Source organism: Lutjanus erythropterus, chromosome 7 (assembly GCF_056507025.1).
Source record: "Lutjanus erythropterus isolate fLutEry1 chromosome 7, fLutEry1.hap2, whole genome shotgun sequence".
NCBI classification, from domain to species: Eukaryota; Metazoa; Chordata; class Actinopteri; order Lutjaniformes; family Lutjanidae; genus Lutjanus; species Lutjanus erythropterus.
Genome location: NC_139323.1, coordinates 28,895,668 through 28,920,946, shown reverse-complemented (window position 1 = coordinate 28,920,946; position 25,279 = coordinate 28,895,668). Strand labels below are relative to the sequence as shown.

General features: G+C 38.5%; 1 protein-coding gene, 2 long non-coding RNA genes and 9 other non-coding genes across 13 annotated transcripts in view; all 12 read right to left on the bottom strand.

Annotated features, from left to right (window-relative positions):
* Positions 1-388: 388 nt before the first annotated feature.
* Positions 389-1,723, bottom strand: LOC146324186 (uncharacterized). The gene is made up of 2 exons (XR_014771219.1): positions 1,204-1,723; positions 389-958 (listed from the first exon to the last, which is right to left on the bottom strand). It is a non-coding gene; the product is annotated as an uncharacterized LOC146324186 (long non-coding RNA).
* Positions 1,039-1,111, bottom strand: LOC146324188 (small nucleolar RNA SNORD47). Its single transcript, XR_014771239.1, has one exon. It is a non-coding gene; the product is annotated as a small nucleolar RNA SNORD47 (small nucleolar RNA).
* LOC146324187 (small nucleolar RNA SNORD78) lies at positions 1,307-1,370 on the bottom strand. The gene has a single exon (XR_014771245.1). It is a non-coding gene; the product is annotated as a small nucleolar RNA SNORD78 (small nucleolar RNA).
* A 761-nt stretch (positions 1,724-2,484) lies between the features above and the next one.
* LOC146324181 (uncharacterized) lies at positions 2,485-3,720 on the bottom strand. Its single transcript, XR_014771218.1, has 4 exons — positions 3,552-3,720; positions 3,307-3,360; positions 3,073-3,108; positions 2,485-2,884 (listed from the first exon to the last, which is right to left on the bottom strand). It is a non-coding gene; the product is annotated as an uncharacterized LOC146324181 (long non-coding RNA).
* LOC146324185 (small nucleolar RNA snR60/Z15/Z230/Z193/J17) lies at positions 2,730-2,810 on the bottom strand. The gene has a single exon (XR_014771241.1). It is a non-coding gene; the product is annotated as a small nucleolar RNA snR60/Z15/Z230/Z193/J17 (small nucleolar RNA).
* On the bottom strand, positions 2,956-3,036 carry LOC146324184 (small nucleolar RNA snR60/Z15/Z230/Z193/J17). The gene has a single exon (XR_014771242.1). It is a non-coding gene; the product is annotated as a small nucleolar RNA snR60/Z15/Z230/Z193/J17 (small nucleolar RNA).
* LOC146324183 (small nucleolar RNA snR60/Z15/Z230/Z193/J17) lies at positions 3,179-3,259 on the bottom strand. The gene has a single exon (XR_014771243.1). It is a non-coding gene; the product is annotated as a small nucleolar RNA snR60/Z15/Z230/Z193/J17 (small nucleolar RNA).
* Positions 3,429-3,511, bottom strand: LOC146324182 (small nucleolar RNA SNORD79). Its single transcript, XR_014771247.1, has one exon. It is a non-coding gene; the product is annotated as a small nucleolar RNA SNORD79 (small nucleolar RNA).
* A 317-nt stretch (positions 3,721-4,037) lies between the features above and the next one.
* LOC146324180 (small nucleolar RNA SNORD75) lies at positions 4,038-4,106 on the bottom strand. Its single transcript, XR_014771246.1, has one exon. It is a non-coding gene; the product is annotated as a small nucleolar RNA SNORD75 (small nucleolar RNA).
* A 339-nt stretch (positions 4,107-4,445) lies between these two features.
* Positions 4,446-4,511, bottom strand: LOC146324179 (small nucleolar RNA SNORD75). Its single transcript, XR_014771248.1, has one exon. It is a non-coding gene; the product is annotated as a small nucleolar RNA SNORD75 (small nucleolar RNA).
* A 258-nt stretch (positions 4,512-4,769) lies between these two features.
* Positions 4,770-4,853, bottom strand: LOC146324178 (small nucleolar RNA SNORD74). Its single transcript, XR_014771240.1, has one exon. It is a non-coding gene; the product is annotated as a small nucleolar RNA SNORD74 (small nucleolar RNA).
* Positions 4,854-9,097: 4,244 nt separating this feature from the next.
* Positions 9,098-25,279, bottom strand: part of osbpl9 (oxysterol binding protein-like 9) — a 45,225-nt gene continuing 29,043 nt past the window's right edge. Inside the window, exons 7-24 of one of the 2 annotated variants that reach the window (XM_084723477.1) lie at positions 24,775-24,804; positions 24,634-24,684; positions 23,390-23,428; positions 16,729-16,822; positions 15,763-15,867; positions 14,811-14,970; positions 14,442-14,554; positions 13,658-13,776; positions 13,364-13,449; positions 13,071-13,251; positions 12,668-12,752; positions 12,334-12,444; positions 12,166-12,229; positions 11,941-12,081; positions 11,748-11,826; positions 10,926-11,017; positions 10,692-10,827; positions 9,098-9,407 (exon numbers count right to left, since the gene is read on the bottom strand). In XM_084723477.1, coding sequence (XP_084579603.1) covers positions 9,333-9,407; positions 10,692-10,827; positions 10,926-11,017; positions 11,748-11,826; positions 11,941-12,081; positions 12,166-12,229; positions 12,334-12,444; positions 12,668-12,752; positions 13,071-13,251; positions 13,364-13,449; positions 13,658-13,776; positions 14,442-14,554; positions 14,811-14,970; positions 15,763-15,867; positions 16,729-16,822; positions 23,390-23,428; positions 24,634-24,684; positions 24,775-24,804 — 1,761 coding nt within the window. In that variant the 3' untranslated portion in view covers positions 9,098-9,332. Of the gene's footprint in view, positions 9,408-10,691; positions 10,828-10,925; positions 11,018-11,747; positions 11,827-11,905; positions 12,082-12,165; positions 12,230-12,333; positions 12,445-12,667; positions 12,753-13,070; positions 13,252-13,363; positions 13,450-13,657; positions 13,777-14,441; positions 14,555-14,810; positions 14,971-15,762; positions 15,868-16,728; positions 16,823-23,389; positions 23,429-24,633; positions 24,685-24,774; positions 24,805-25,279 lie in introns of those variants that run through there. The other variant, XM_084723476.1, reaches the window with a different exon arrangement.

Genomic DNA, 25,279 nt, shown 5'->3' with positions numbered 1-25,279 from the left:
AAAGTAAAGACTTCTCAACATATTCCATACGCACATGTATTATCATTTTTCCCACTGCGATTGGCCCGAATTTATATAGTTTTTTCAGCACCGCCCATCAGAGGTACACAGGAATATGAAACAAGCCCATCCGTGGTTAGCATGCAGGCTTTTATCGCGAGATTTTACAAACGGAAGTATGTAAAACATGGACTTCGTCATTTCCGGTGATGTCCCTGGCACATTGAGTCCTGATAGAATGTGCTGTCCACGTCCCCGTTATTTACCACTTATTGATTAACCCCGTTATTCAATTACATTCAGTATTTTGGTCAAAAATGTTCTCTTCACTCAACTCTAAATTTAGGTAGGACAAATCATTTCATTGATACTAATTTAAAAAGAGACATCAGGCATGAATATTTATTTCAGCATTTATTGAGTGTGACAAAACATCTGACAAGTCTTGTTATTCTTGAGTTGTCCCCAGGCTTTAAGGTCACCATCCAAAGCACAGCATCTGAGTAAGATAAAAGCAGTTAGTAATGAGCAAAAAGTTTTATACCAGAAACCAAAACTTATGTGCTCATCAACTTCAGTTTTATTTCCCTTTGTCCATCTCATTCATATTGAGAAACGAGACCAACTTTGAGAGCAATTTCTCACATTTTATTGCGTATGGGTGGGCAAAATATTTTACATCACAAAATACTGTCTTGATCTTCTAATGGGCAGAAGTGTTTTTTCATTTTAAACCCTGCATTACAGCAAAGCAATGCTTTTGTTGAACCCTAGTATTTGCAATAATGGTGAAATCCGATCTCATTGTGTCTGTTGTGAAAGCACCAGTAGTCAACCCAATACTGTAATGTTGTCAAAATATTTAACACCCTGCTAAGCAGCTATACTCACTTTATAGCAAAATGACATGTAGGTGTGAGGCTTGCTCCTGAGGGCCAACAGACTTCATAGCTTCATTCTTGGAGGGGAAAAACAGATTTTCCATTAATATTAAGGGAACAAATAACAGGACAGAAAACTGAGATTTACTGACCACATGACCTCAGAAATAATGGAACGGTAAGGGTTATAATCAAAGAATTCATTTGGCAGAATCTTTTCATCACAGGTAAAGTGGCCAATTTTGTCTTTGGACCCACAGATCAGACACCTGAATGCCGAACATGGGGCTCAAAAAGTTTACAAAAGAGACGTAATGCTCACCAAGTTCAGTCTGGATTTGCAGCCGCTTCCTGGAGACTGGGAAAGAAAAAAAATGACCTTATTACAAGTCAGTGACTGATGAATTAAGATTTAATTCACAGGGTTCCTCAGTAACATATTGTCCACATTAAAGTTCAGGTCAGACATTTGTTAAGACATCACTGAACCCACAGCAGTCATTCACATCTTGTGGCAGTGTTTGCATTCTCACCTGAGCTGATCTCATCTCTTCAGTTCAAACCAGCCTCAAAGCAAACAGGCACAACCTGTGGAGACAGAACAGCATAAGTTTAACACGAACACCAAACATTAAGGTGAACATTTGCACACTGACCAGGTCAGCTAGAGCTAATATACATGACTCCACGATTTACGGTCAGTATTCATTTTGTCATCACACAGGTCAGTCTACAGGGATCAAAGGGTTTACTACGACGGCAACCTAGATCCAACAAATATACACGTGCAGCCCTTTAGACCCAGATGAGGCAGAGTTCAACATGTCATTTTGGCACAGCAGAAACTTTTAACTAACGTGACAAACGCTGAACTATTTTGAAATAGTCTTTCATGAGTTTTGATAGGGAATAACTGTTTACATCATCTTCAAACATTAAAATGATTGCAAATATTTCAGCAATACTACAACAAAACCAAAAGAGCTCATGCAGAGGTAGGGCCAATGTTACAGACTAGTATAACATTATTCCAGATGTTTTTCATTTAGAGCAGCTTCTGATAGCATTCATCTGCTAGTAATTTGTTCAGTTTAATCAACTAATTTTGTTTAGCATATTTACTTGCAAAGTTGGCATGTGACCAATGTTATGGGCACCTCAAGTTATAAGCAGGAAGGCATGGCCAAGACCAGCATGCACCTGGGTAGGCAAATGCATGCAGGAAACATGATTCCTTTACTTTGTGTTTGCCAAGCATTGGAAATGCAGAATTTTGCATCAACAAATATTGACAATAACTTCAGGTATATCAACACCTTCCAAACAAATATTAACCTCCTTGGATTGTGAAGTAAAGCAGAGCTAATTGCAAATTTGATCAAATTGATTAATTGTTCAGCTCAAACCACATTAGATTTCAAAAAGGCATCAAAAGCAAATTTAAGATACAAACTCAGTCATCTGGATCCGAAGTGCTTAAATGTTATTTTTACATACTCACCATGCTTGTGTGACATCTAGTGCTCAGGACCACCACAATCCCAGTTGCCCTGCAAATTAGAATAGTTTCACGTGAATTAAATTTAAAAATTTTTTGATTCTTTTCCTATAAAAACAACTCAGATCAGAATAAATGACTAATTTCCTCAACTGGATCAGCGACCTGATTCAAATTCATCACATCTGAATGATATTAACTGCACAGTCCCAGTCAGTGACTGATACTTACCAACACAAAGCTGGCTGAAGAATCTCTTACAGCACAGTGTTAGGATGTCTGGATGGGATGAGAGAAAACATTTCTTACCAAGGGCTTTAAAACACTTGAGGGCTTAAAGACAACTGCATTTGACACATCAGCTAGGAGCGAAAGACGATAGATATTCTTCACGGTTTATCTGCTGAACTATGCGATCATCATTGTATCAAGAATCAAGAGACTGAAGCACATCAGCTTTTAAACTCACCTTCATGTCGCCTTTTCGTAGCACCAGATATGGTTTCTGTAAACAAACATGCACAAAAAAAAAGTTAAAATCTTTCAAGAACTTGGAAGCTTCACAGGTCATGAAAGCTGACACATCAGCTAGGAGCGAAAGACGATAGATATTCGTCACGGTTTATCTGCTGAACTATGCGATCATCACTGTATCAGTCATTAAAGATATGGAGCACCATGTTTTCAACTCACCTTCACATGGCCTTCTGCAGCCCCACACACTCGTTTCTGAAAATGAACATTGGGAAAAATTAAAAAATCACTTCAGAAACTTATGAGGCCTTGTTGCTCGTGGAGGCCAACACATCAGCTAGGAGCGAAAGACGATAGATATTCGTCACGGTTTATCTGCTGAACTATGCGATCATCACTGCATCAGACCGGTTTCCTTTATAAAATGTTAGTCAAAGCTTAAAATTTACCTACCTGCAAGTGATCCAAGAATGTGGAAACTGGATTGATGAAGCATGTGAGCACCATCTGCAAGTCCAACACCAGACTGATTAATCAAAGTCCACATTTGCATATATCCATATATTATTCATCTGCACTGTATCAGTTGCAAAGTCCTCTTTCACTCTTTTTCAGAGAGATTCCCATTGTTTTATAAACAAGATCATCATTGACAGTTTGTTTTGTTAGACCACAGGTAAAATAAGTTGGACAATTACCTGCTCTGGTTGTTGCTCAGTTAATCCAACCATTGTAAGTCCACCTGGAGGAAACAGGATATAAAATAAGCATTCAAAAGAATCAATCTCAGGCTTTCAGGCATTAAGTTCTGTGCCTCAGCAATATATGTGGTTGTAGGGTCGTCATCCATCAAGTCAAGAGTAGCAAATAAATGGTCATCACAGCAGCACAGATAATACACACAATTAAGACAGACTGATGCTTCTCTCTGCAAAACTACAATGTTTTGATGAAAGCACAACCCATTTATTTCAAGTTGCAAAACTGTTTAACAGTTAAATTGCAACAAGCGATACCTAGAGAAGCATAAATCCATCTTAGCTGCTATACTGACCAAATTTGAGCCTCACCTCCTTCAGCTCCATAATCTGCTTTGTGTTTCTCATCCTTCCTGCGACCTGCAAAGAGTCACTTTTTAGTACCACACATTGCCTTTGGAGAACAAAGTTCATTACCATATTGTAAGTCTCAGTGTGAAATTTCTCAGAAATCACTTCTGTCCACTACTCTCATACTTTAAATCATCAGTGACTTTCATTTAGAACAGGGTTTCTGCATGTTTCAACCAAAGTCCAAATAATGATTTTAAGATCATTGTGAATGTCAAGCTTTGTCAAGACCATTTATATAAACTTAGTTTTTTGAAGTTTAGATGTTAAAATGTGTAAACTTTGAAACTTGGAGAAACTGCAAAAACCCTGAAAAGGCATAACAGTTAAAGACAACTTACTCACCAGAATAATATATGAACAAAACTTTTAGTCATCACTTTGAACCTAGAGAAAGGAAAGACACTTAAGTCAAACAGCGACTGCACACTGTCCCATCTTTTAATGTTGATGAAAACGCAGTGTATCCAAACTCATTAATCCAACCTCAGTAAAGCAGTTTCAGAAATCACTTCTGTCCACTACTCTTATAATGAAACATCATTAGTTGTATAATCATAAACAGATCATTTCTGGTTCCTTACCATCTGACGTCCACCTCCATATTAGAGATCCTGTCCACGCGCCTGCACAAAAAAAAATTAACACACTTAAACTTGTGATAAGACTAGTTTAAAATGATGCAACTGCATTTAAGCAAGATCTGAACTATATTTAAATCCTATAAATTCCGTTGCACCCTGCAGGCAACAGCACGGGAGCAGTGCAGCTAGCTTGAAGCTAAGGTTAAAGTAATTTTAAGGCGTTGTCCCATGCAGTCAGAAAAGTTGGCATTTCTTCACATTTACTCAGATGTCCCTACCAACATTTATTTCATCATATATATGGGACAATAAAACAGCGCCTGAGTGACTGAACTGAATAAAATCTAAAGATTAGCTAGATGGCTACTTAGCATCTCAACATGCGCAGTGAGGCACGTGGCGGAGGCCTGCAGCTAACGTTAGCGCCACTTCACGTTATTTCAATAAATTAAACATTGAACTGAAGAAACAGCAGAGGTTCACACGCATATATATAAATATTACATGTCAACCACTGTAGTCAAACTTAAACATCAATAGTTAAGCAGCAGTAAAGACAGAAAAGCACATTTGAACAGAGTCGTTATATTTACCTGGAGAGCAGCGGAGGAGTGAGGACAGGCAGAGGGTGCAGCGACCTTTTATACGGGATGTCGCACAGGCTGATGGGAAAAAGTGCAACCGCTGGCGCCCCTGCTGGCCATTCGTGTCATTGATGGAAAGAAGTAAAAAGACCGATAAATAAATTCATGTAAACAAATTAAAAGAAAGAAACTAAAGACCGATAAACTAAATGTTAAACTGTATTATCGACTGTGAAAACAGCAGAAACAATGTGACCAAAAATAATCGTAACTCAAGGTCCACTTACTGTTTCTGGGGCTTTCAAACCCACCTCAGTGGAAGGACTGGAGCTTCTTTCTTCATGACGACTCAACAAACCCCATCTCCTTAGGAAGACCGTCAGATGATGTCGAAAGCTCCAGGAAAAAAAAAAAAAAATATATATATATACATCTTTGTCTGTGCAAACAAACTGATGCTTAATATTAATTACAGTGTGAAAACAAAAACTTCATCTACGAGCAGCAATCTAAAAATGTTTATAAAAATCTGTATCTGTATCTATACTCAAGATTATCTGAGGATTCTATTATAAATACTGTATACACATATTTTATCCTTCTTTTTTACATTTATCATTGAAATGTATCCATTTCTAACCCAAATAATATGATCAATCTTACGGGTAAATATCATATTCATCATAAGGAACTGAGACACAATAATTCCTCCTTTGTTTGGTTTATAAATGCTTTCAAGCCATTTGCTTCAACACTTAAAAACTGCACTCTTGTAATTGTCATAGAAATTATGTTGTATATTTATTTATTTTGATGCTGATGTTTACTTTGTATGTTTACATATGTTCTCTGCAAGTTCCTGCATGTAATATATTCTTAATGTATGTTAAATGAGGAAAGGAAACAAAAGAAATAGGTAAATAAATAAATCCCAGATATTTTATCTGTGCATCACATTACTAAGATTAATTGCAAATGCTGGATTTCCATAGGAGCAGAGTGGCCAACTCCCATTTACTACATAATTTTACTACAAATTACTATAAATTTATATTATTAATTTTTAATTAACAATATGTGAGTCCCGTCTTATTACCCAGTTTTCTTCTGGCCATGTGTTGTACAACAGATCAGTGTCAAAATATAGTTTCAGGAAGATTATTTCGATTTTTTTATGGTGTTTATATGGTGCATGTTTACAAATAAAGTTATTGTTATTGTTTTCCACCATGTAGTATACTGGTCTGGTCCGGACAAATAATACAGCGACCATGTATTCTGCTGTACTTAATGGGAACTTGAAGGTGACATGGTACACACACACTGGGTGGGAGGGAGGGATAAATAAAGGCCTAAACCCATCCATGCTCATTTGAAATAACCATGACAAAATCTCACAGGAATAAACTCATGGAGATTTAATATTATGCATCAATAAACAGGAAAATCTGATACAATCAATGGTTATGATCAGAATGAAATAAAAAATACATTTGATTGCTCTCTATCAGGCGATACTGAGTGATACTGAAATGTATGGCAAGGCCTCAATTCAATATAATTTACAAAGACATAACATGGAGGAAAAAACAAGGTAATAGCTTCAACTTTAGCTCAGAGTCTGAATGTCATTTGGCTTGTTTCTAAAAGCATTTTGTATGCTTTAGAGGTGGATTAAATTAAACAGCTGCAACTACAGACAGCACCACAAATATGTTTGTCTTTATTGATCCCTTTACCAGGTTAACTGATTTTACAACATTTTTTTACTTTCCATTCAGGGCGAATATAAAATCTTGAATGTTAACCTTTAAGGTAATACTCTAATGTGAGCTCACTACAGCATGGAGAGATATTCTTGCGCTTTTTCAGGTGAAAATTGTTTATTTTTGCATTTCATCCAAATATCATTGCATTTAGATCCAACCTATGTAGCTGTAAATAAGAGAATGAATGATGGTTCCAAAAAAGCAGATGTGTACAGTAGGATAAATATTGCCCTCTATGTGGTTGTTATCTTGAAAAACACTGGACAAAAAAAAAAAAGAAAAAAAGAAAAAAGAAAATTAATCTTACAAGAAAACTGAACTGGCAGAAGACAGTCTGGACTCTTAGCAGCACTATGAAACAGCAGCGGTGTTTCATGAGTCTACTCTGGTTCTCCTCGTTTTTCACTCTTCTCACCCTCTGACAGCACGAGAGTGAGCCGTCAAGGTGATGCGTGGAACAGGAGGGGAGACTGTACAGACTCAGTCCTAGCCTTACCATCCAGAAAGACAAAAATATGTAAACAATCATTTGTTCATAAATGCCTTCAGGTAACATGGAAACATTATTTGTTCTCTGTCCAGATCAAAGTCCCTCTAGCCTTTTATCTAAACCTTTTTGGCATAATGGACACCTAAATTTGTCCTTTTGACAGGCAATGTCAATGATCCCTATATTGCATATTATAATCCATAAATCTATCACAACTCTCCAGATCAGTGTGTTCAGATGCTATGGCTTTATAGTCTACATGCCAGCAGTCTGAACCCAGACATATTGAGTACCTTTTAGTTTTATGTTAAAGATGTAAAATATGGGTTGGCAGCACTTTGAAACTACCGGATGCTAACTTGCATATGTTGGGCAATTTGCACAGTTAGCATTTTCATATATATGGGCAATATTTCAGCGACTGCCTGGCTGATCTGGACAATATTGGAGTGGTTTTGGGGCTTAGCAAGGATGCTGAACCCATCTGACATTTTCCAAAACAGCTGTTTAAACCTTAAGGGGACATATTTCAACTCCTGGTGAGATGATACTTGATTAAATTTTAGCCATTTATGTTTTAAAAGGACGGTGATCAGTTGAACTGGACAGATGTGACTCACCTCTGGGTGTAGTGTGGATAATGTTGTTAATAAATACCCTACAATTTATAACCAAGTTGAAGTTATCTGTCCAGTCAAATCAATCAGCATTCTCTAAAACTTCTAAATTGCCCAAAACTTCATTAAAAAATCATCCCACCAGCAGCTGACATATGTCCACTTCAGGTTTAAACAGCCATTTTGAATTCTAAACACTTCAGAAATGGATTTAGCCTACTCGGTAACCCTCCAGACCACTCCAAGATTGTTCAAATCAGACACACAGTAGCTGAAATATTGCCCATACAGATGATAATGCTAATTAATGCTAATTGTGCAAATTGTCCACCAAATGCAAGTTAGCATCCAGCAGTTTTCTAAGTGTTGGTGTCTCACACTATACATTTCTAACATAAAACTTTGGCCTACTCCACATTGCTGGGTCCACATTAGGGCTCTATTGCCTGATAAATAGACTATTGTGCAGGGCTTTGCTTCTGGATAACACTGGAGACACAGAACAGCGTTAAGAAAGACCAAATAGGTGGCAACTTGAAATGGGAACAAAACATCAAAAGTGGAATGGAATGATTCCTAAAGATGTAAAGCCATCAAGTTCATATCCTCAAATATTTTACACTATTGCCAGAAAGAAAAAAAATAAACAAAAAGGGCATTGAAAATAAAAAAAGAATATATATATTTATATATCCATCATATGTATATCTATATATAAACAACAGTTACAACTAGTTGCAGGCAAGCGGAGGATTTCTCCCCCACCTCTTTAAGATTCATCCGTCCCACCGTTATAAGGCTGTCAGACTCTCGGAGGGGGCAGCAGCTTTCTTTCCTCAGTCACCAGATTCCCTGAGATGTAGAGCGCTGTTTTGTTATTTGATTTGAACACCATCAACCACACACCCCACCTCCGAAAAACCGTTGTGTGCAGAGAAACGAGTGCTGCTCTGGCTCGTCCCGTGGAGCTGATGAAGGGCGTGGTCATGAAGCTGACGGACAGAGCTGAGAGACCAGACATGTCTCCGCTCTGCGCTGCAGAGTCTCATGTTGGCGGGTATTGGTGGCGGTGGAAGTGAGACTGCCCAAATAAGGAAAGGAGCTTTACTAATTTTCATGTTACATCTTAGATGCTTTTCCATTTGATTTCATTCATTTCCATATTGTTATTTTACAGTCAAATGCAAAGCTGTGTACATATTCAATCATCAGTCATTCCAAGGCCTGGAAAAGTGGTTTTTGCAAAAGAGTTCTTATAAAGACTCTGTTGTGTGTGCATCTCTTTATGCATATGTATGTGTGTGTATTAGAGTGTGCGTAGTCTTCTCAGTGCCTCTGAGAGGCTAATCTCTTTAATAGAGGCTCATCGTAGACCCAACACTCCCCGTCCTCGTGGAATAGCTGCAGAAACACACAAAAAATAATAACAATTATTACACTTAAATATCAGACCAGTGATATCCTTGCATCTGTTCATTGCGTTGCAGTTGCAGACACACAAAAGCCATCACCGAATCCAAAGGAACCCCATTAGGAAGTACCAAGGTTCTCTCAAAACATTGCAAAAAACACCACATATCATTTTTTAAAATCACAAATTTATGACTTTATAATATAAATAAATAAAACAATAAATTTCTAAAACAAACAAACAAAAAAATGTAACAGCCCTAAAAACGCTGTCATAGAATTGATTATATTAGAGCTGATCACAAATTTAATTGCTACATTTTTTGACATTTCTAATACTGATCTTTGTCTACAAGTGTAACAGGGTTGTTGGATCTGTTGAACTTCAAGTATGGAGTATGCTTTTTGCCTTTTCCTGTTATTGTGAATGTAAATGGAAACAGTGAGTTATGATTGTGTTAAATTGATAGTTTGGATTATATGAAGTGGGACTGTAAGAGGTACTTATCGATTTACATACAGTAGATGGGCGTCAGCACATTTAAAATGATTTTTTTTTAAGTACACCTAAAATGTAATATTTTCTCGGCTTTAACTTGCTGTCCCTTCCCAATGTTAAACCTCTATTACATAGGCCAAATATCGCTCTGTTCAAAGCCACCAGATTCCTTTGGCAAAAATAGCAACTTTATGTTGCAGAACATGGGAGATGCTTGTCCTCCACTGCCTCAATCTGTTAGTTTATTTGTGTTATTGTGTAACTCCACGCTAACCTTTTAAAACACCAAAGTCACATAATAACAAACAAACTAATCAACTGAAGCAGAGGAAGACCAGCAAATCCTGTGTTCTGTTAGGTAAAATTACTGATTTTGCCAAAGGAGTTTGGTGCTATATTTAGCTTAGATAATGGTGGTTTCCCATCAGAGGTGACTGTCCAACAACAGGAAAAAGTGGTGAATCTATTCTAAATATACCGTACACTAAAACTGATACTGATTCAGGTAGTTAAAACACATTTTGTAGTGATTCTGTCCACAGCAGTAAATTATTTAGTTTCCGACACTGTTACTCCTGCTGCTTCTCCAAACTGGGGGTGAGTCAACCACCATCCACTGTAGGTAATACACTGATTACTAAGTATCTCATACTGTCTCTCCTCAAACAGTCCAAACTATCTCTTTAACGTCTCAGCATTTTCTAAGTGTGTACTCTATTATCACACAGTGTTCATGTTCTCTTTGTTCGATGAAGAACACAGACAGATTGTCTCACCCTGGTCTCCCACTGCTGCTCGTTCTCCTTCCTCTCTCTGGCTTCAGCTCTCTGTTTCTCCTCCAGTCGGTGTTTGGCTTCTGTTGCTGCATCGATGTCTTTCAGCTTCAGGTTCAGCGTCACATCTCTCCACAATCTGGTGAATTGAAGGGGTCAAAATTTAAGTCACAGTTTGTTTCTGAGTGAAGGTCATATGATAAGTAAGGCTGCTTAAAGACCAGTTTTATTTCTCACCTTCTGGACTCGTACTCGAGCTGGTCTTCCAGCTTTCTCACTTTCTTCTTAATGATGCCCATCTTCTTAGTGTCTATGAACACTGTGTTCTCCTGCAGACACACAAAACACATTCACTCATGTGTGAGTGCATCTATTTATTGTTAAACTCTTCCCTTTACTAAGGTCAGTGTATATTTTAGTTACTGGATTTTATTGTTTTTAAAAATCAGAAAACAAGTGGTGTTTTGATTTTCATTTTAAAACACAAAAAATGAAATTGTCAAAATGAAAAAAAAGTTTTCATGGTTAAAATGTTTAATTTTCATTTAATTCACATAACAAAAAATAAAATCACTACAAAACATAAAGGGAAAAAAAGGCCTCTATCTTCATATTCTGATGTCTGATATGGTCACATACAAGACAAGAGCACCAAATGTACCAGTGTTGCTTTAGTCCAGGCTAAAATGTCTTTGCAAACCTACTGACATGATTTTAGATATGGCAAAACAAGGCCTGTCATCTGCAGAAAGCTCACTGCGCGTAAGTCAAGAGTCGTTTGTGAAAACCCAGTCAAGTCAGTGACTCATAATATGGAAAAATAAAAGAAAACAGGACAAATTTTCTTGTTTTTAATACCCATTTTTGAAAGGAAAATCCAATGACCAGTAATTATTCTCCGGTACAATGATTTCCCTACATTTTGTTTTGCTTCAACTAATAAAGCATTGCTGATTTAGCTTAAGTAATTACTGTCTAATTTGATACGTGTGAGGCGCCTCCCACTGTTAAAAATACAAAAAGAGAAATGGAAACAAAAGAAATGCAGAAAAGACTCACTCCAGTTGCCCACTTGGCGTACATCACTCCGTTCCATTCTCCTTCAATGGAGCAGAAAGACTTCTTGTCATTAGGAGAACTGAAAGAAAAAAAGAAAAGAATTATGGTGAACTTTTCATTAGAAAGGTCACAGTCTTTTATCCAAAATCAGTCTGTGATTTAATTTTGTAGTATCCAGCCATTTTCCTCTTACAAAATCTCAGCGGTGATCCTGTGCTTCTTTCCTCCGTAGAAAGGTTTGGTGTGGAACACGATGTTCGCGCTGTAGCCCGACTTTGAGCAGGAGATATTGCATTCCCCGCCCAGCTCCACCCACGGGACAGTCAGAATTGACCTGGACAGACAGATGACATATCAGTGAGCAGAGATGTAATTCAGTGATGACTTGGGACAGAAATAGGAATACAGAGACACACACCTGCCGTATCCGTTAGGAAAGGTGAGGATGTAATGTTCATCGTGCTCCAAACACGACACACAACCTAAAACAAGACCAGCAAATAATTATTACACCAACATGAAGACGTGACTGCAAAGTGTGAAGAAATTGTGATTTTCAAGTGTATGAAGCAGTGCTCTCGAGTACCTTGTCCAATATTGTGGACACCTATGGACATGCCCAAGAACTTTGACTTGGTCCAGATATGAGCGTTGAACTGGATCTTCTTACTCAAACACTCTGCGTAGAATGCAGAAACTACAGACAGACGAGAGGAAATAATTAAGAGTTCGTAGAAAAATGTCAAACAAGCAATTAATAGGTGTTTAAAATCATTTCATTTACATGGTCGCTCTGTAATCACAGTTTGGTGTTTGTTTGTAGTTAATATGTCTGAATAATCCCATGTGGGGTGGGCCGTGAATACGACCAGACACGAAAATAAAATACTCATCCATTCATTCATTCATTCGACACTCACTGGGTGGGTGGTGAGAGACCTGCTCTGCCACAAAACGCACACTGTTGGCTGAAGACCACGGAACGGGACCATCTGATACCGTCTCCTGGAGGTGAAGGAGAGGAGAGTTGTATGGGAATGAGGTTGAGTTTTGAGGTAATAATATGATAAGATTCTTGAATAAAAATGTTAAAGTCTGCCTTGTAGAACTGAATGGGATAATGTTATGATTTTAGCATCTAAAAAAGCTAAATGCTTAATTTAGTGTAGTCACAGAACAATAAAGGAAACTGACTGGACTTCCACATAAAAAGTCCAGAACAAGATCGTGTACCATAGCTTATTTTATTTCAGCCACAGAAACTTATTTAATAGTTCCAAGCGGTCAAGAACCGGCTCATGCTGCAGAGGCATGTGGTCTCACCGTGTGAGTGGGAGGCTCCTCTGTTTCACTGGGCAGATCCCAGTGGCAGTAGAAGACTTCCCCCAGGATTGGGTTGTACGGTTTCTTGGCCACTGAACCTTTCCTCCCTGCATGGAAAGCTGACAGGTACCACTTCACCACCTGCACCATGCGCTCCCGGGGCTCCGGCTGCTCAGCGATGCTGGTGGAAAAACACACACACAAATTAGTTAAACTACTCTGAATTTTGGATGCATTTGAACACTTGTGTGATACAACAGCCTGCACCAATGAGAGAGAGAGATGACCATTACCTTACAAATAAGTCAGGATGTGCAAAGAAGTCCGCATACATTTCTAACAAAGATCTCCTTTCAAGGATGAAGGTAGGCAGGACCACCTGTGAAATATAATGACGGAGAAAAACTGTAAAACTGTAGCTGCGTGGGTTGTTCAAAAGAAAACAGCTTGCGCAGACAATTTCATTGTGAGTTAAAGGATAAAGGAGCTCTGCAGTGAGTAGAAATTCAGACAGAACAAAGAGACTGGAGTCCAGAATGGAGGGGAGCCAAGGTCATCGTTAAGCACGCTGGTCAGGGGGGCTTTACCTTCGTGAGGTCCATGCCCAAACGAACTTGAGAGAGGAGATGCATGATGACACTCTTGTGCTCCTCCACAGACTCGCCCTCGCCATCATCATCGCGGTCATCGTGGCTATCAAACGGGTCTGAAGAAAACAGAGGACAAATCTCACATGGATGTAATAACATTAAGTTCTCTGCCTTTTTATGCATCAAACATCACTTATCTTTTACCACTTGGTGAAACCAAACATTAGTCACCGTTAGCATCTTTTATGTCAGCAGAGAAGAACTACGGCTTAGTGTCTGAAGGGTAACTTTGGTATTTTTCAATCTGGACCCTATTTTCCTGTTTTTATGTCTAAGTGATGGGACAGCACTGCAGCCGGAGAGAGCGAAACAGAACTGCAACATAATCCCTCTAAGGCAACTGGTATGGTCAAATTATGTCCAATAAAAGAGCTTGTTTGGCCACTGACAGGCTCAGATTGTTATTAAAAGTGTCATTATTGAAAGGATCGCTACAGTGATAAAACTTTTTTTAAAGAGTAGGATCCTATTGGCCTACTCTGGCCTACCACTGCCTCCATTCGTTTATAAACCTTAAAACACCAAAAATCACACAATAACACATAGAAACAAAAACACAAAAGTCAAGTAATAAGCCCAGGTGCCCAGAGAAATTACTTTGCAGCTCATTCAGTTTCCAGGGTGAAAGATACCCAAGTTACCCTTTAATGCATGAGGAAGCACAAAAACTCCTTGGTAAAAACAGTTGTAATATATTTGTGCGCGCGTTTTCCCTTTTTACCTGCGTCTGTGGTGCCGTTGGACATGGACGAGTTGAGGGACTCTGTGGTGTCTGGTCGTTTCAACGCTGTTTCTTCATTAGTAAGGGGCAAGGCAGCTGGAGGCCCTGAGGGACTGAGGGCAAGAGGACAAGTCAGAGGGAGCGGAAAGGAGGCAGGAAACAGGAGAGATAAGGAGATAAAGAGTAAGCAGTATTTCACAGGATATTCTGCTGCAAACTCTTCTGACTTTATTTGCTCTAAGCAGCATTTTCTCACCTGATCTGCTAAATGCGGTAATTACAGTGTTGGTTTCAAGCTGTGAGGCAGTAGACTCACTGCACGCAGTGTTAGAGGTGCAAGGAGGCGGGGTGATACTACAGAGTACTCACTCTATGCAGTGTTTGGGGGAAGTGCTGCTCTGATAGAACTCATCAGCATCGTAGAACTCGTCCTCGCTGGAGGAATAGGAGAAATCTGGCACAGAGTGCGAGGGGATGGGGATGTGAGCTGGGGAGGCGACGCCGCTGCTGGGGCCTGATGGGCCGCTCCCTGACAGAGTGAAAAACAAAAATAAATAAAACATTATTGTCAGTAATGTCAGTGTACTCTTGTAGTGTTTTTGCTTTACATCTTGTGTATGTAATTAACAAGGAGTCTATATTTATACAGTATACAGGTCAAATCAAATTTATGTTGTTCCACTGGAGCACTCATTTTTGAGCACGGCCCAGCACGCTGTGTTAAGTAACATTAATCTGTCTTTAATATAATGATGCTTCCTCTGCAGAGCATATTGACAGAGCTGTGGAGCATGCAGCGTTCCTCTTTAGTGCACAGTGCAGCATTTTAATACTGCTGCCTCAGCACCGAAGACAAACAGCCATGAACCTCTCCCTTCCCCTGCTTTTCTACTGTACTTGGATTTTTTTATTTACTTTATGCTCATGGACAAAGCACTCCAGGTTGGAACAGAAGAGTAATAATTCATATTATTAAATTAAAATGTTATACATTAAAATAATTATATGATTATTATAATATATCAAAATATTACAGTTTTGCACAATATATTAAGAACAATGTCCTCATGTTGTATGTTTAATTCTGAAAACTCCAATACAAAGAGTCATGTTGATTATAAATTTAATGATTTAACAGGCTCTATGCAACTTTATAAATATAATTAAAACTAGAAAAGCAAGTAAACCTGTAAAAATGTCTGCTGCTAAAATTTACTTGTAAACATTAAGCACATTTGTAACAACAGATGATCTTTCTTCATAGTGGCATGACTCCCAGTGCTGCAGTATCATTGGCTGCATGATTCGAGTGAACGTTCACCTGTGCTGTTGGGAGTCGGGGTCTGCAGACTGCCCATCACCGTGACGACAGGACCAACGGGTAACGTGGAAGGTCGTTGGTCTGATTTACACACCTGAGAAGCGTCTGTAGAAGGAAAAGAAAGGGAAAGCAGATGAATTAGCGTCAAATCCTCAGAATGAAGCTAAATCACATTTAAAACAGTGTCACAGCCCAAAACTCAGGAGGCTGACAAATCAAACAGAGACGCTGCAGACAGAGGCTTCATCTGTGAGGGGGATTACACAGTCTATTAAGAGACTGAAATTAGAATGGCCTACTTTGCATGGCTCATTTCCACAGCATTTTTAAACAGTCTAGTCACAGTCAGCTGACCAAAATAGACACTAATTTTGGTCAAATCTCAGTCATGCAATTAAATTAAGTCAATTATTTACCAACTAAAAAGACTTAGGATTACACTGGAGGACTTGGGGAATCTGCTTCAGCAAAGAACAACACTAGTAACTTCATTTTCAGAGCAAATTACGTCTGAAAAATGAAATATAATCACATAAGTGCATGTAATAACCATAATGGATATCATGCCACTGGATCCTTAAACAGCCAGGACCTTAACACGTATCGATTTACCTTCAAACACAGAAATAACATTTAGTACATTCATCAAAACCATGAGTGACATTGATATTGTCACACTAGAACTTGCTTCAGGTTTCATCCCATTGACTTCGAAACTACAGTGAAACACTAGAGTTTGAAATGTTGAGCGACAGAATATTAACTCATGATGGTGTTTGTCAGTAAAAAAAAAACAAAAAAAAAAAAAACAGGAAAGAAAAAAAAAAATTGTCAGCAAACACTTGAGACAATTCTGGAGGAGATTGAGGTTTGAACAACAGGGGGAGCTGTTGTCAGCCTCCCCAGATGACGTTGGGTCTGTGCATGTGTCTGAACATGCATAGGAAATGGTGAGGCGGCTTGAACCTGTGGGTAGTGTGGTCTGTGTTGGCATCGTGGTGTTGTCTACAGGAGTGTCCAGAGGGGGCTGGTAGATCCCATCCACTGGGTTGATGGTGCTCTGGGGGAAACAAACAAAACCAAAATCGACGTCAACAACAAAAACAAACAGACTTGCTGCAACAAGAGCACACAGACACCACTGCCTGCTTACTCATCTCAAATGTTGTTTAACAGATAATTAGCCTTCAGATTGAAGTCCAGTACTGCTAAAGAGAGTTTAGTCATGACTTGTAAACGATCTACAGAGCTACAAAAAATACATCACCTGATTTTTGAATATCCAGAGGGCTGTACTACGATGCAGGAATAATGGGTTAACAAGGTATGGTGAGTCTAAAGTTTTCAATGTCACGAAGGTGGCTCTCTTTTAACCTGGCTGGATCGCCATGGTAACATACGCTGAACACACAACCTGGTCCAGAGCAGATTAAGTTCAGAGTTAAGGGTTGAATCAGCCTTAAAAAAGCAGCACTCTTCAGCTACTTCTTTTCCTGACGAGCAATACAGATCCTCAGCTGAGGGAAGACTCCACAAATGCAAACCTGTTAGGCTGTACATAAGTAATGTCACCAATCAAAGCTGTGTAATGTAACTACAACAGCACAAAGTGATTTCCATGTATCCTCAAGTGTCAGACCTAAATGCATTTCTTGAATATCAAGTTTAAATTTGTTGTTAAAGTTTAATGTTTGGTAGGATTGCGGTGTTATGAAATACCAGGATATCTAGAAATCCTGAAGGTATGATTTTTAATACTGCCATCATGAATAATGCCAACTAAATAGAAGAAGATGAAAATAAAAAAACTGCTTTTTTGGTGGAAAATAAAAATATAAAATGAAATTGATTTATTACAACAGAGAAACAGAAGAATTATTTAAAGGTAGAAATAAAATAATTGGCTGTTCATTTCTGCTCTATAGTCAATTAAATATGACTAGATATGGAAATCATCACGTGTTGTGATCATCTGTGGCAGCAAGTATCATGGGGTCATTTAGCAAGAATCTATCTATATAAGGGCACTTATTTCCTCTTATTTCTCTGGGCCATAAGTATTATAAGTTTATATAACCCAGCAAGACTTATCTAAGGAGGCCATTTGTATATAAGACACAAAGCACTGTAAGCTAGACAATGTCATATACAGTATGGACTTCTATCATCAGCTTTTAATTCTTTAACACCATTTCCATAAACCCCAGTGAAATGTCAGGTATGAGGGTATGAAAAAACAGATACCACCCAAGAATAACGTGCAGAAGAAGAGTCACATGACCCACCAAACTCCCCTTTCAACATGAATGTGCACAGAGCCTGAAGAGGAAAGCCTGCATTAACAAGGCAGGTCAATAAACACTGCCATGATACCCATCATCTCAGAGATTTTAAGTTTTGTCGAGACAGCTCACACATGGGAAAAAAAAGCCTGGCTTTGTTTTATAGTGCAGCCCCCAACCGGTACAACCAGACAAGCCTATTTTAACAACGTCTAAAACAAAGTATGCCAACAGGCAAACCACATGAATTTTCTTTTAACATCCAAGCCAGAGATCTGTGTAAGCTAGGCACCAACTTAAAACTTGTGTGTAGATTAGTTTAATGGTATACCTCCTACACATGCAAGGGCAATGAAATAAAATATGCCCCACGCAGCCAGGGAAGATCAATTTTCTTTCACTGCATTTCCTGGAAAGAGCCGTGATTCCAGGTTTCATTAATCTAATCAATGTAAAACCAACAACGCTGCTTGAAATGCAAACACCAGCAGTAGCATTACACAATAACTAACAGCGCGTCTTGAACTCAGGCTAAAAAGGAGTTAATTAACTCCACTGGGCTGCAGACTAAATCTGTAACATGTTTTAACTCTGCGGTTGGTGATTTCCCTGTGGTGAAAACCTGTGGGGACACTCTTATCTGCAGCAGCCTGCCCTCGCCAGTGCCACCTCAACATCATGTGTCTGTCCATGCATTTGAATACAGGCACGAACACACACCAGTGCACGCACACACATACAAAAAGCAGCCTGTTGGCTCTCTGTAATGGGGTCACAGGCACCAATGACCCAACTGACAGTAACATTAACAACACAAGCTAAAGCAAAACCATATCGACCCTTTATTCCCCAGCAACTTACCCTAAGGGCTCTGGGTGACACTGAAATTAGATGCAGTCAATGTGATGTGTAATATCCTATTACTCAAAGTTGACCTGTCGTCTGTGACTTTTACAGCTTTTTTCTTGGCAAGTCTTGATTAAAACACTTGAGATCAACAGGAACACGAGCGGTGAGTCAGAACATGACCCGAAACACGGCTGTGAGAGTGAAAATGCGGCGGCTGGTATAAGCAGCAGAGTTGGACTGGAGCACCAGGCTAACACAATCCCAGAATGCGACACCGAGCGTGTTACATAAAAGATAATGACCTCAGAAAAAGAAGAGCTGATTGGGAAACTTCCTGCTCAGTACTACTCTACTGACTTGGAAGTTTCTCTCCAGCCTTTGTTTTTTCCTGTGTTTTATGGGTCCAGATATGTTCCGCCAAATATTACAGTAACACTCAATAACTATCATTAATAAATGGTAATTTGATATTTAATTAAACTCAGTCATTAATCAAAAACTAATTGAAATAAGCATTCAATTTCAATAATCAAAATCAAAGGCAGAATAAAGGATTATCCCAGTACTGCTGCACCTCCACCTACTTGTGGCGTCCAGTGTGTGTCTGAAGAAGAAAACACAGTGTAGCTTACTGCCGGTTATATTACGCTTGATGTCGTATAGACGTTTTACTGTTTTTACAGAATTTAAAAATGTAAATATATCTGTTGATCTTTACAAAACACAACACACAGCACAATGGCAAAGCCGTCAGTGAAAAAAACCCCAAAACAATAACAACAAAATTAACAAGTTTGTAAATGCAGTGAATTGTAACCTTAAAATTTAAAGTCAAATTGAATCATAGATTGGAAGAATCATGACGCCCCTAATCACTGCAGATAAGAAACGATCACAATTACATTCGGATTAAATTAGTAAACTGTTTCTTGTTGCACACATGATAACATTTTAAAGTATTTTTAATGATTACCAAATAATATGACAACCATTACATAGAGACGTGGACCAGATCTCTGTAACACTTTGGAACACCTCAAAACTATTATTTGATTATCAAAATAGTTGATTTATTAGTTGACAACTAATCAAATAATTGACTAATCGTTGCAGTACGTATGTAACTTCTGTAAGAAGTGTACTCATTCATCCCAAACATGAGCTCGCCCTAAACATAAGGAAAAAATTATTTTGCCTGTATTTTGAAAGTCTACTCAGACATTAAATATTTATTATTATTGTTAACTTCATCTGGATGATTATTGCTGTAAGTTGCACCTGGTGTTTATAATACTTAATAAATACTATGTAAATATTATTTGAATGTCCATTATGACATTGCAACTGATGTTCATAAAACTTTGGTGGTTTGATGGTTTAAAAAGCATCTGTAAACATTATTTGATTGTTTTATATTTACATAACATAACTATAAACTAACATTTATTAACTTAAGTTTAATTTATCATAAATGTACCATATATTAATGATGTTTACTATGAACTGTCTCCAGTTGCCCTCCTATTTGCACTTCTCTCTCATATCTTCAAGCTTCTCTTCCTTTCTTTCTGTCTCCTCTCTGCGCTGCCCGATGCTTGCAGAGTCCACGTGCCTCCATGAAAGTAAGGCGAGGGCTACTAATTATAGCCAATTACAGAAATATTGGTCTGTCATGGTGGGACCTTGCACGCAGGAGCTTGAGCAAAAGCAGGCGGAGGGAAGAGAGTTACAGCTAAAAATGGCTGTGAGCACTGAGTCATGATCGATAGAATTTTTTTTTCTTAGTGAATGTAATATTAATGCAGCAGGTAGCTCGAGTAGCGCAGCAAACCTAAACCAATCAAAGCACATAAATTATTTTGACAGATAAATACTGAACAGGCTTCTAGTGTGCTTGCCTTAAATGATTCCTGCACTTTACGGGAATTCCCCCGGCAGTGCATCGCTTGACAAGGTCAATCACACACGCTGCTTGTGTTTCAACTGTTTTAACTGGAAGTCTGCAGTGCATTTATCAATTGCTCCACATTATAGGCATGCAGGCAACGTGACAGACGTGCAGACCCTCTAAAGATAGAGATATCTTTAGCACAAAGCTTATAAAACATACGTATATAAGTGAAATGTGTAGACAGAGCTTATGCTGTGCTATTTATATTACGTAATACTGTACTTAATGACTATGAGATTAAGTCAGCTATAAGAGCAATGCATGAGCTGTACGGCCGCTGTGGGATTCTTGCTTCAAAGACCACACAGGAGGTTTTCTGTATGTTAGTCCATTATCTACGAACCACTCAAATTACATTACCTTCCACTTCCTGAAAGTTTTTAGATTGATTTTTTACCTTCCAGGTACCCTCCATTCATTGTAGGGTGGTATAATCTCTCAGTACACTTTTCTGTTTCATTCATTTTCCAGTTCACCTCCCTCCACCTTTCCTTTCTTTTCCCTCTACCTCATCATCTCCCCAGCCTTTACACAGGATGAAAATCCCACTTGTACAAAAACACAGTTCAGAGAATATATAGTCCATTTGAGCTGGGGTTTTTTAACAGAACCAGATTGCATGGTCATGCTACTGTAAGCCAGGACTGTTCAGAAAAAAAATCACTGGTGGCCTTCTTGGATGCTCCAACATCTGATTGAGAACAGGTGACTGAGAGCACTGCATTTACAAGTGGTGCTGTCTGGAAGTCAAACAACACACAAACATGGGACATGTGAAAAAGATAACGAATGTTTGGTGGTTGTTTGCTCCACTTAAAAAAACTGTTTAAAGGTATGCTATGTTTAGAATATTTACATTGGTAAACCCTCTTGTCAGACAGCCTTTTATGACAGGAAAATTAAGTTATATCACTCTCTTCCCATCGCCAAACTCTTTTGACAAAATCAGTAATTTTATCTCGAAGAACACAGGAGTTGCTGGTCCACTGCTGCCTCGACTGGCTAGTTTATTTGTGTTACTGTGTGACTTCAGTGTTTTAAAGGGTAAGTTAGAATTCAACAAAGCCACGCATTAACACAAACATACTAACCAACTGAAGCAGCGGGAGACCACAAACTCCTATGCTCTGTGAGGTAAAATTACTATTTTTGCGAAAGGAATTTGGTTGGTTTGGAGAGAGCAAAACTTGGCTTGTATAACGAGCTGTCTGACAGCAAGGTGAAGAGGTGAGAAAAGTGGCTAAGATATATTTTGCTGCTGACCTTGTCCACCGTGGTACATTATTTAGATTCCTACACTAATACTCCTTCTGCTTCTCCAAACTGGGGGCCTGCTGACCGACATCTATTGTAGGTATTATACAAACTATGGATAAGTATACAACCCCATTTCAAAAAACTCTGATCGATCCCTTTAAACAAGCACAGTAGAGTACATGATAACTGTGAGGGATTATCAATCGAATGCATGCTTCAATTCTTCAAATTTGTATTCATAACATACTTAAATGAAGATAAATAAATGTCTCCCTGTAAGATAAGGAATCAATCTGAAAACTGATAGGAAACACTGTGGAAAATGGTTATCAGTAATTTAAAGCACATGTGACTCGTAAACAAAAACAAAACATGAAACCTTCACAGTATGGCCCTTGACATGAAGATAGGTCACCTGCAGAACCAGTACAGTGCTCTCTGGATGGCTTTAGTGCTCGATGGGTCAATAAGCAGGCAGTGTGTACATGATAAATCAATGGTAAATTAGTTGACTCTAATTAGTGGGTGAAGGGAGGTGCCACACTCATACACAGGCATGCAAACTCACATGTACAGTCTACGTACATATACATTCTCTCCATCCATGTGCATTTTCTGTGTAAAAGGACCAGTGTACAGGATTTATTGGCATCTATTGGTGAGCTTGTAGACTGCAAACCCCTTTTCTCACTCTCCCCTGTCAAACATGTAGGAGAAACTAAGGTGGTTGCAAAACTCACGCACAACATTAAAGGCCGAATCTACAAACAGTGTTTGGTTTGTCTGTTCGGGGCTACCAGAACATGGCAGCCTCCGTGTAAGAGGACCCACATCTTCTGTAGATATAATACTCATTCTAAGGTAACAAAAACACAACAATTCTTATTTTCATGTGATTTTATACTAATGAAAACACACTTACGAATATTATATTCTGTTTCTGCTACATTCTGCCAATAAATCCCCCTAACACACTGGCCTTTTAAAGGTTTGCACACACGCATCCACATTTTGTATCTTGAAGAAGAAAAGAATAGTTCCCAACCCACTGCTGAAAGAATTTGAATTTCAGATGAAATCAGGAAATTATTGACTTAATCAACAGAATAGTGGTGGCAGACATGAGGGAAAGAGCTAGAGATAGAGCTTATCTCCAAATTAGACAGCATGCACTACAGAGATCTGATTTATCTGATTTTCTACAGTGGATAGTAAATTAGGCAAGAAAAGAAAGTTAGCAGTTTGTTTGATTTAAATCTTTGTCATGGGCGGAGAATGTCAAACTTACTATAAGTCCGTTTGCGTGTTGCTGTTCGTTACTTTGGTCCTTAAAATTTTGAGAAGACAATGTTAGACTATTTAGTGTAGAAGGAGTCATTTCATAAAGCATCCTGAGCATCTGCGGTGCAGAGAGCACTGACATCCATCCCTCTCATCACATGGAGCTGCATATTATTCACCAGCTAGCCACATGCAGTACTCCTTTCATCACATGGTAAAACCCTGATTTCTGTCACGATCAATAAGAAGAAGATTGCTCAATTAGTCAAGCAGAGATGGCAAAAGTACACACATTCTTTACTCAAGTAGAAGTACAGATACTTATGTAAAAATACTCTGTTAAAAGTAGAAGTACTGATTCAACATCTTTACTCAAGCAAAGTGAAAAAGTACAGGCTCTGAAATTTGCAGAAATGAGTATTAAAGTAAAAAGTAGCCCAGTGAAGGACATTTCTGCCAGCTGTTCTTAATTTTGACTTTTTATTTCAGAAATGGCCTTTTATCTCATAATTTCGACTTTAACTCATTATTTCGACTTTTAAACTGATAATTATGACTTCTTATCTTATAATTTTGAGTTTTTAACTCATAATTATGACGTACCATGGGAATATTTTCTTCTTTTACTGGCAGAAATGGGCTTTCATACACTCTCTTTTCTGCTTGTCTTGTTATGTCTTTAACATCATTTTCATCTTGTTATGCCTGCTGTGCATGATGTGCACAACACGCACAACAGTGCAGTGATGCAAAATAAACATTATCAATAACTGCCCTCATATGCCATAAACTGAAGTAACAAGCCTGTTCTAAAATGTAAGGAGAAGAAAGTGCAGATATTTGTGTTCAAATGTAGAAAGTAAAAGGAAAAATGTTCCTGTAAAGTACAGATACCAGAAAACACATTTCTTTGAATCCTATTCATGAAAAAAGTGTTAAAAAAAAAAAAAGTCTCAAGTGTCACCACCTCACAAGCACATGAAGCAGCAATGATTGCTCCACTTCCTTTTCACAGGGCTGAATGGAACATGTGATGAAACGAGTACCGGGCTACACCCTCATCAACCACCGACCCAGATAGCAACTGAAAGCAGGGAACTACCCCAGAGACACATGGCAGGTAACACACAGTGTACACACACACACACACACACACACACACTGACATGGTCTCACAAGAACAATGATAATGGTGAAGTGGCAGATTAAAGTACAGAGACATGAATCAAACAGTGCTCATGTTGTGTTTACCTTGGCGATCTGCAGCAGTACAATACAGTGCTTGATGGACTCTACCATGCTCTGAAAGAAAAACAGAGGCATTTAGATAACAAGAAACTGACTTGAAAACTAAAAAAGACAGGAAGGGAAATGTGTTAAGTTCTGACTTACACAAGTAGTCTCTTTCAAATTTTCAATTTTCTGTAGAAATAGGAAAAGAAAACAGGCTGTAAAATCCAACAAATATGAAGTTCAAATGCAGAAGCGCTGATGCAACACCAACTAAACCATAGCTGGTAGAAAACATCAATGTAATGATGTCAAACTTAGTGCAGCAGCTTTTTGTTTCTGTGGAAGTCGACACCACTATTTCCCACATTAAGGAGTGCTAAACAACTCAACAACTCAAAGTGACCAAAAGCCTGCTGTGAGGGAGGAAGTGAATCACACAGCTGCTGGTAAACAGCTGAGACACTCTGAAACTGAACTGCTAACTACAACAAGACAGAACACCTATACAAGACTTAAAACTAAAATTTTAAGCCACAAAACAAATCCTTTTGTGGACTGTCTGGTCTTAAAAGGGTAGAAGACATGCAACTGTACTGTCAACCCCAAACCAGTGATGATCTATAATAACAGTATGCAGATTCTGACAATTGTTTTCATGTTTTTA